Below are 10,867 nucleotides of genomic sequence, written 5' to 3'. Positions count from 1 at the left end.
AACATAAGTAACAAGACAATTGAGGTTGTGGTGGCAGCTGCAGAGATGTATTTGGGTGTTCGAGACCTGACGTCAGAGTAGTTACAGGGTGTGATAAGTAGTGCTGCCCCATCCTTCCTGGCTGTCTGTCTGAGGCAGGACTAAATACTTAATTTTCATAGTGGAGTAGGGTTGTGGGGTTTTAGTGAGAGTAGAGTTAGATGATAGGGTATTCGTTAAATAATAAATGTTTTATTATATTTTTTTCAAGCAAAGTATACTCCAGTCTAGTAGGTGGCGGTAATGCAACATTTGTTGAATGCCAAACGCCGATAAACCTCGTCGAAGAAGAGGAAGAAGAAGCCCGCAACACGGAAGTACGTGGGAAACGTCTGCTGGTCTTCTGCGGTTAAAATAAGTGTCTTGAGATGAGACCAACGGTGGTTTTTACGTGTTCAGTCCTATTTTACAATTTGGAGATTGTACATTCCCGAGGTGACGATGGAAAGCAAGAATGGCCGATTCCTTACAGGTAGTTATGGCAAATGTTAAATTCTAAGAGGTTAAATAAAAGTAAGACCGCTGCTGCTATCCATGTTTAGCCAAAGTTGAGCTGTCTTCGACAACATGTCATGTGATACCTGTCTAGCTAAGAAAAAGTTTTTTACAAGACCTGTCAGTGTAGACAGATGAAATGGGCTAGTTATAAAAATCTTTGGTATAGATCTATATTTTCTAACCACTAACTCGCTACCAATCCGACCCTCTGTCACAAACTGTAATTGACATTGACAGGCGATTTGATTGTCGTCCCGCTGCGGACTCGTACTGTGAAGCCATGTTCCCCTTCTGTCCCACTGGCGACAGGGATGGCCGGATCCCCTACATGAATAACTGGGATGTCATCTCAGTATTTCGACTGCAAGCTCCAGTGTGGGAGTTTAAATATGGATCATTGCTGGGGAAAATGGTAAGTAGTGTGTTTCGTTTTTTTGGGGAAGTTGCACAGCTGTCATACTGTGTGTGTGTGTGTGTGTGTGTGACTCACACCAGGGTTTCTGTTAGCTGGTAAAACTTTCATTTTTTTTTACAAATAAATACAATTGGCATTGTCTGATTTGTTCAGGACAAAAAAAGAAAATGCGAGAATGCTTTTTAGCCTATTCATTGATACATATCAGATGATGGAAATACACTTAACAAAAATATAAACTCAACATGTGAAGTGCTGGTCCCATGAGTTGAAATAAAAGATCACAGAAGTGTTCCATGTGCACAACAAGCTTATTTCTCATTTTGTGCACAAATTAATTTACATCCCTGTTAGTGAGCATTTCTCCTTAGCCTAGATAATCCCCTCACCTGACAGGTGTGGTATCAACAAGCTGATTAAACGGCATGATCATTACACAAGTGCACCTTGTGCTGGGGGACAATTGAAGGCCACTATAAAATGTCCAGTCTTGTCGCACAACACAATGCCACAGATGTATAATGTTTGCGGGAGCGTTCATTTGGCATGTTGACTTCAGGAATGTCCTCCAGCACTGTTGCCAGAGAATTGAATGTTAATTTTGCTCCCATAAGCCGTCTCCATTGTTTTAGAGAATATGGCAGTACGTCCAACCGGCCTCACAACGTGCAACCATGCCAGCCCAGGACCTCCACATCCGACCTCTTCACCTGACCAATAGAATAGGTCAATATTTCCACCATGTGGGACAGTAGATTGACATCGGCTCATAGGCGGCGTGTACAGGTTAGGGGAAGCTTTCCCTAAGTAAATTGCGAAAATTATAGCCTACTCCTGTCTATACAGAAATAAATGAAACCATTCACAATAGGCTACTATTTTTCAATGATTGATCATTAGCTTCCCCTAGCCTTATAAAAAAATATATCTATATAATTGTGGATTTTTAAAAAATTGCATTGCCTACAGTCGGAAGGAAAGGCAGCAATTGCGCATGGGCAGATACCAGTTGTCGAGTTGCAACTGTCAGTGAAAAGTAGAGGCCCAGCCAGACATATTGCAATATTTCTAATTTGTATCGCAGGAAAACACACAGTAGTTTGGAAAGCAAATGGATATTACTGTAACGAGAAGACAATGAAAATACTAATGTAATTTTGTTATAAAACCTATTTGAGCGAACAACATCTTACTGGCACCAGTGAAGAGCATTGGCCATAACCCCGGTGAGTGCGCATATACACTTCATCATTGTTGGGTCAGTGCCGTTTAAGTTTGTTTCTGGACAATCTTTTTCTTCCCCAGTTTAGTTGGATGTCATTCTATTTGTGTATCCCCTTCTTGTAGGCCTATTATATGGACAATGTCGTTTTTAAAGATCTTTTTGTCAGAGTAGGCTACACTGTAATTTGTCCTATTAAAAAAATATTCTGCAGATGTCTCCAGTCATATACAAAGTGTAGTATATAATGGGTTTATCCTGTGCTCAGCCACCCAGGCCTCAGCCATGCATTGAATGGTCTTTTTTGCAAACAGTGAGTTCTTGTTAGCCTACTATTGTGATGAGTAGATTAGATAGCCTAAATGATGACTATCTCGCATATCTCTGCAGATGCATGGAATACTTTATTATAAATGTGCATGTTTGTTGAAAATTTGCTTCCCCAAACTTGAAACTCAAACACCGACTATGCATAGGCTAGTGATTTTGCTTTTCATTACTCATCTTGTTGGCCGACTTGATGTTCTGTTAAATAAAGATAAAATAATATTAACTAGGCAAGTCAGTTGTGAACAAATTCTTATTTTCAATGACAGCCTACCGGAGAACAGTGGGTTAACTGCCTTGTTCAGGGGCAGAAAGACAGATTTTTACCTTATCGAATCCCCGAGCTTACCTTAACCTTTCGGTTACTCGTCCAACGCCCTAACCACTAGGCTACCTGCCGCCCCAATTACCATCATCTAAATGTGATTTGTCATTCTGGGCACCGTTGGGTGGACGCCCTAATCAGGTTACACACCGAATGGATATGGGTCCAGTAAATTTCTCATGTCTGGTAAATTTAAATGTCTGCTACTACATTTTGTATAACAGAAGCCCTAATGTGTGTGTGTGTGTGTGCGCGCGCACACACACACACACACACAGATTCCTGGTGCATTACAAATCTCTAACTGATTTGATTCTCTCACTCCTAGCATATCATGCATGATGCCATTGGGTTCAGCAGTGCTGAAACGGGGAGAAACTACACCATGGAGTGGTATGAACTCTTCCAGCTGGGCAACTGCACATTCCCTCACCTGAGACGTGAGACTAACAACCCCTTCTGGTGCAACCAGGGAGCTGCATGCTTCTTTGAGGGGATTGATGACATCCACTGGTCTGAGAATGGTACCTTGGAGAAAGTGGGAGAGATCTCAGGTAACAAGACTGAGCAGACCAAGGGCAATGTGAAATCTGGTAGTATTGTCTTTTAGATCTTTTGGCAGCCTGGTTGATCCATTAGGATCGGCAGGTAGCCTAGTGGTTAAAGAGCGGCTAGTAGCCTAACGGTTAAGAGCTAATCGCCGAGTCGACTAGGAGTGAAATCTATCAATGTGCCCTGAGATTAACCCTAATTACTCTGTGTGTCTGCTAAATGTAAAAATGAGGGTGATGCACTTAACTTTGCCTGTCCTCAATGTGTTGCAGAAGACCAGACTTTGTCAAAGTCAACAAATAACTCCTCAATGGGGTTGGAATGTTAGGTGTAACCATCACCATATTGATTCCTTTAGATCTGCAATCACTGAAGGGGTAGGGCTTGTGGTTGCATTCAGACCGAGGCCATCTCTTTAGAAATGTTTTTTGTTATAGTGAGCTTGTGGTTCAAAACACTCCTTTACAGGGCTTAATGAAAAACACAGGTTTGACACCTGTTGCCCATCGTGAAGACATGTTAGTTTTGCAAAGCCAAACTCCTCTCTGGTATGATAAATAACGATTACTCTCTCCTTCTAGGTGGCCAGTTCAACGAGATGGCCTTGTGGGTCCAGGAGGACAACCAGACTGGGATTTATTATGAGACATGGACGGTCCGCTCAGACCCCGGCCCCAACGCCACCGTGTGGTTTGACTCCTACGACTGCTCTCAGTTCGTCCATCGCACCTACAGGTATCTTACGCAACAGCGGGCCAAGCTGTCCAGCCGATTCCAGACCAACTACACGAAGATCTACCTGTACAGTGGGGAGCCGACCTACTTGGGGGATGATGATTCTATCTTCAGGGAGCCTTCTGCGAAGACCCTGGCTGAAGACATCCGCAAGTTCTATCACCCTTTCCGACCACACCAGTCGTACATGGACTTTGTCCTCAGTCTCGCGGAGGCTTATCAGAAGGTGGTAGAGGAGAAGAGCTTCTACTTGTACTATAACTTTGAATATTGGCACTTACCCATGAAATCTCCATATGTGCAGATCACATATGAGGAAGTGCCTTTGCCGTAAAGTCACAATTTGTAATTGGTTTTTCAGCCAAACGGCAGCCGAGCCGCCACTTTGCATTAAAGCTGAGGAATGGGGCTGAAAAAAAATGTTACCACTCAGTCAGATGGAGCTATGGATCGAAGGACTATCGTTAATTGAACTTGCCATTCATTGAACTGCCATATTAAACTTTGTCACATGTGCCAAATAGATCAACTGTAGACCTTACAATGAAATGCTTACTTACAAGCCCTTAACAAACAGTGCAGTTCAAGAAAGAGTTAAGAAAATATTCACCAAATAAACTAAAGTAAAACAAAATAACGACGAGGCTATATACCGGGGCTACTGGTACTGAGTCAATGTGTGGGGTTACAGGTTAGTTAAGGTAATTTGTACATTGAGGTAGGGGTGAAGTGACTATGCATAGATGATCAACCGTGAGTAGCAGCAGTGTACAAAACAAATGGAGTCGGGGTCAATGTAAATAGTCTGGGTGGTCATTTGATTATTTGTTCAGCAGTCTTATAGCTTGGGGGAAGAAGCTGTTAAGGAGTCTTTTGGTCCTAGACTTGGTGCTCCGGTACCTCTTGCCGTGAGGTAGCAGAGAAAAGTCTATGACGTGGGTGACTGGAGTCTGACAACTTCTGGAGCTTTCCTCTGACAGCGCCTAGTATATAGGTCCTGTACTGGGCTGTATGCACTATCCTCTGTAGCTCCTTGTAGCGCCTTACGGTCAGATGCCGAGCAGTTGCATCACCGCCTGATATGGCAATCGGTCAGGATGCTCTTTAGCTCGATGCGGATGTTGCCTGTAATCCATGGCTTCTGTTTGGGATGTGGACGTACGGTCACTGGAGACAACGTCGTCAATGCAATTATTGATGAAGCGGTTGACTGAGGTGGTATACTCCTCAATGCCATTGGATGAATCCCGGAACATATTCCAGTTTGTGCTACAAAACAGTCCAGTAGCATCCGCGTCATCTGACCACTTCCGTATTGAGAGAGTCACTGGTACGTCCTACTTCAGTTTTTGCTTGTAAGCAGGAATCCAGAACTATTCCATATTGCGTCTTTTTAGGTAGAGACAGCGATGCACGAAGTAAACCGCAACAAGTAAGAATGTAAATGTTTTGGCCCTGCGACTATCTATAAGGGGCAGTGTAAAGTGCACATGCGCAAATATTTTTTGAGTGCATTTTCTTGCGTTGCGCTCATCTGCAATTCATCCTGCTGCTCGTGGCAATGTCATGTTGTTGAGCCTCTTAACTTTCCATTTGACTGGAATGTAGTGCAATTTATCAGTATGGGAGTGTTTGTTGAAAATGCGCTGAGAAAGGCCATTGCAAGAAGGGTTTTGGGTAGTAGACAGGATAATAGTGTTGCTATGCACAGTCCTGAGATTCTCATCAGGACTGTGTATAGCAACACTATCTTGTCAACTATGCAAAACTTTGCGGTCTAGATTCAATCTTTTCAAGCATGCATCTGCTATTCGTGGATTAACAACAGTGAATAACTGCGTTGGTGCTGTCAAACCCCTGAGTGGCTGCTCTTCTCATCATTGTCACAAACCCACACTGGTGGGTTTAAACCCACCAGCGTTAAATTAGAATGAGAAATTGTAGACTATAGAAATAAAGACATTAACAAAAAAGGATTGACATCAGCTTAATCGAGGTGTAGAATAAAAACAGTGTTCGAACTTGTAAGCTGCACTGTAAATCTACACGCAATAGTGCATAATGACAAAGCAAAAAAAACTTTTGTCTTTTAAGATACATTTACATAAGTATTCAGATCCTTTAATCAGCACTTAGTTGAAGCACCTTTTGCAGCGATTACAGCCTCGTCGTCGTGGGTATCACAGTACAAGCTTGGCACAACTGTATTTGGGAAGTTTCTCCCATTCCTTTAAGAATGATGGAGGCCACAGTGTCCTTGGTCTTTCAATGCTGCAGAAATGTTTTGAACCCTTCCCCAGATCTGTGCATCGACACAATCCTGTCACGGAGCTCTACGGACAATTCCTTTGACCTCATGGCTTGGTTTTTGCTGTGACAAGCATTGCCAACTGTGGGACCTTTTTTTAGATAGACAGGTGTGTTCCCTTACAAATCATGTCCAGGCAATTGAATTTACTACAGGTGGACTCCAATCAAGCTGCAGAAACATCTCAAGGATGATCAATGGAAACCGGATGCACCTGAGCTCAATTTCGAGTCTCCTAGCAAAGGGTCTGAATACTTAAATGAATAAGGTATTTGTTTTTTTATGTTTTTATTTGTTTTTATCTATAATTCATTTCTAAAAACCTGTTTTCGCTTTGTCATTATGGGGTATTGTGTTTAGATTGGGGGAAAAACAAGTGTTTAATCAATTTTAGAATAAGGCTGTAACGTAACAAAATGTGGAAAGTCAAAGGGTCTGAATACTTACAGTTGAAGTCGAAGTTTACATACACTTAGGTTGGAGTCATTAACTTGTTTTTCAATCACTCCACAAATATCTTGTTAAACTATAGTTTTGGGAAGTCCGTTAGGACATCTATTTTGTGCATGACACAAGTCATGTTTCTAACAATTGTTTACAGACATTATTACACTGTATCACAATTCCAGTGGGTCAGAAGTTTACATACACTAAGTTCACTGTGCCTTTAAAAGCTTGGAACATTCCAGAAAATTATGTCATGGCTTTAGAAGCTACTGATAGGCTAATTGTCATCATTTGAGTCAATTGGAGGTGTACCTGTGGATGTATTTCAAGGCCTACATTCAAACTCCGTGCCTCTTTGCTTGCCATCATGGGGAAATCCTCAGAAAATAAATTGTAGACCTACACAAGTCTGGTTCATCCTTGGGAGCAATTTCCAAACGCCTGAAGGTACCATGTTCATCTGTACAAACAATAGTACGCAAGTACAAATACCATGAGACCATGCAGCCATCATACCGCTCAGGAAGGAGATGTGTTCTGTCTCCTAGAGAAGAACATACTTTGGTGCGAAAAGTGCAAATCAATCCCAGAACAGCAGCAAAGGACCTTGTGAAGATGCTGGAGGAAACGGGTACAAAATTATCTACAGTGGGGCAAAAAAGTATTTAGTCAGCCACCAATTGTGCATGTTCTCCCACTTAAAAAGATGAGAGAGGCCAGACAGACAAAATGAGAAAAAAAATCTAGAAAATCACATTGTATGATTTTTAATGAATTTATTTGTAAATTATGGTGGAAAATAAGTATTTGCCCCACTATATATCCACAATAAAACGAGTCCTATATCGACAACCTGAAAGGCCGGTCAGCAAGGAAGAAGCCACTGTTCCAAAACCGGCATAAAAAAGAGACTACGGTAGGTAGGTTTGCAACTAAACATGGAGACAAATATCGTACTTTTTGGATAAATGTCCTCTGGTCTGATGAAACAAAAATAGAACTGTTTGGCCATAATGACCATCGTTATGTTTGGAGGGAAAAGGGGGAGGCTTGCAAGCAGAAGAACACCATCCCAACCGTGAAGCACGGGGGTGGCAGCATCATGTTGAGGGGGTGCTTTGCTGCAGGAGGGACTGGTGCACTTCACAAAATAGATGGCATCATGAGGGTGGAAAATTATGTGGATATATTGAAGCAACATCTCAAGACATTAGTCTGGAAGTTAAAGCTTGGTCGTAAATGGGTCTTCCAAATGGACAATGACCCCAAGCAAGTTGTGGCAAAATGGCTTAAGGACAACAAAGTCGAGGCATTGGTGTGGCCATCACAAAGCCCTGACCTCAATCCCATAGAAAATGTGTGGGCAGAACTGAAAAGGTGTGTGCGAGCAAGGAGGCCTACAAACCTGACTTAGTTAAACCAGCTCTGTCAGGAGGAATGGGCCAACATTTACCCAATTGCTTGTGGAAGCCTACCTGAAACATTTGACCCAAGTTAAACAATTTAAAGGCAATGGTACCAAATACTAATTGAGTGCATGTAAACTTCTGACCCACTGGGAATGTGATGAAAGAAATAAAAGCTGAAATAAATAATTCTTGCTACTATTATTCTGACATTTCACATTCTTAAAATAAAGTGGTGATCCTAACTGACCTAAGACAGGGAACTTTTTACTAGGATTAAACGTCAGGAATTGTGAAAAACTGAGTTTAAATGTATTTGGCTAAGGAGTATGTAAACTTCTGACTTCAACTGAATATTTTTTTTCTTGTTCATTTTGCTATTTGCCTTATGACTCCTGCATGCTTTGTTAACTAGGAACGTTCTTGTTTACCCTACCGTGGGACACACTGTTTGTTCCCACACTCGGGACTCTGACTCTCTATTGGCTGCACTGACTTTTGGCCTCCCATCCTATTCTAACAGGCATTGTATTCATGTTACCTGATAATTGTTGTATAATATGATCCTATTGCCATCTAATGTCATAAATCAACACTGCAGAGTTCTCCCTGTCCTCTGTCGTGCCTTGATTGTATTACTGTAGATGATATCTGGAAATGTGAATGTATACCTTGGCCCATCTACTGTTGCTAGCTCCAATTCTGACTTGTGCTCTGATATGTTTCACTGATTTCTGCTCTCGTAAAAGCCTGGGTTTTCTGCATGTTAAAACTAGAAGCTTATTACCTAAAATGGATGAATTGAAAGTGTGGGTTCACAGCTTCAATCCAGATGTGTTGATCATTACATTACTGAGATGTGGTTAAGAGTGTTTTGAATACTGATGTTAAACATTTTAGCAAGACAGATCTTGCAAAGATGGGGGAGTGGTAATCTTTACCAAGGATCACCTTCAGTTCCTGGTTGTCTCTACCAAGTCTGTCCCCAAACAATTTGATATGCTGGTTTTAAGCATTAAACTTTCAAATAGCTCTCCTTTTGCCATCAGCACCGGCCTGTACCCTACCTGCCCTAAGCTCTCTCCTGGCCTTTTACGCTAAGTGACCTAAACTGGGACATGCTTAAACCACCTGACCAAGTCCTAAAGCAATGGGACTCCCTAAATCTCTCAGATTATCACTGATCCCACAAGGTATGACTCCAAACACCCAGAAAAGGCTACTCTCCTCGATGTTACCCTCACAAATAATCCTGATGGGTATCAGTCTGGTGTTTTCTGTAATTACCTTAGTGATCACTGTTTTACAGCATGTGTTCGTAATGGCTGCTCAGTGAAACCACCTGTCCTGATTTGTCATAAACTTTAAAGAGCAAGCCTTCCTCCATGAACTGGCCTCTGTAAATTGGTATAGCTTGATGTGGTTGTCACTGACAAGAAGCACATGGCTGAGCTCTTTAATCACCACTTCCACAAGTCAGGATTCTTGTTTGACTCCGCTGATCCTAACTTTCCTGTCCAACATTTCCTCATCTCCCACCCTTTCTAATGCGACTAGCCCCGATGCTCCTACAGCTTTCCCCCCTGCCCCGCTACAACGTTTATCCCTGTAGGTGGTCACTGAGTCCAAGGTGCTAAAGGAGCTCTTAAAACTTAGCCCAAAAAAAACACCAGGGTCAGATGGTTTAGACCCTTTTAAGGTTGCTGCCCCTATAATCGCCAAGCCTCTCTGACTTCTTGTATATATATATTTTTTTTTAACCTGTCTCTCCTCTCTGGGTAGGTTCCCATTGCTTGGCAGGCAGCCACGGTTAGTCCCTTATTCAAAGGGGGAGATCAAGCTGATCCTAACTGTGATAGGACTATTTCTATTTTGCCCTGTTTATCAAAAGTGTTGGTGACAGGCAGTGTCAGGCCACTGCCTGTCACCAAGGGTGTACCCCAAGGCTCAATCCTAGGCCCCCACGCTCTTCTCACTTTACATCAACAACATAGCTCAGGCAGTAAGAAGCTCTCTCATCCATTTATGCAGATGATAGTCTTGCACTCAACTGGCCCCTCCCTGGATTTTGTGTTAAACACAAAGCTTCCTTAGTATCCAACAAGCTTTCTCTGCCCTTGTTCTGAACACCTCAAAACAAAGGTCATGTGGTTTGGTAAGAAGAACGCCCCTCTCCTCACAGGTGTGATTACTACCTCTGAGGGTTTAGAGCTTGCAAGTACTTGGGAGTATGGCTAGACGGTACACTGTCCTTCTCTCAGCACATATCAAAGCTGCAGGCTAAAGTTTAATCTAGACTTGGTTTCCTCTATCGTAATCGCACCTCTTTCATCCCAGCTGCCAAACTAATTCTGATTCAGGTGACCATCCTATCCATGCTAGATTACGGAGACGTAATTTGTAGATCGGCTGTTAAGGGTGCTGTCAAGCGACTAATGTTCTTTATAATTCGGCCATCAAATTTGCCACCAATGCTCCTCATAGGACACATCACTGCACTCTACTCTGTAAATTGGTCATCTCCAGTCGCAAGACCCACTTGTTGATGCTTATTTATAAAACCCTCATAGGCCTCACTCCCCCCGTATCTGAG

The 10,867-nt window shown here is 42.4% G+C and overlaps 1 protein-coding gene across 2 annotated transcripts; it reads left to right on the top strand.

Annotated features, from left to right (window-relative positions):
- The first annotated feature begins 341 nt into the window (after window positions 1–341).
- On the top strand, window positions 342–8,879 carry cln5 (CLN5 intracellular trafficking protein). Of its 2 annotated transcripts, none has more exons than XM_064975631.1 (4): window positions 342–511; window positions 847–949; window positions 3,155–3,380; window positions 3,960–8,879. In XM_064975631.1, exons 1-4 carry the CDS (start codon window positions 408–410, stop codon window positions 4,445–4,447), a joined length of 921 nt encoding a protein of 306 aa, XP_064831703.1. In that variant the 5' UTR covers window positions 342–407; the 3' UTR covers window positions 4,448–8,879. The 2 variants fall into 2 exon arrangements, with proteins under 2 accessions (XP_064831703.1, XP_064831702.1); XM_064975630.1 differs by having other exon boundaries at window positions 775–949.
- Window positions 8,880–10,867: the final 1,988 nt, after the last annotated feature.

Source organism: Oncorhynchus masou, chromosome 10 (assembly GCF_036934945.1).
Source record: "Oncorhynchus masou masou isolate Uvic2021 chromosome 10, UVic_Omas_1.1, whole genome shotgun sequence".
NCBI classification, from domain to species: Eukaryota; Metazoa; Chordata; class Actinopteri; order Salmoniformes; family Salmonidae; genus Oncorhynchus; species Oncorhynchus masou.
This window is presented reverse-complemented; position numbering and strand designations above follow the sequence as displayed.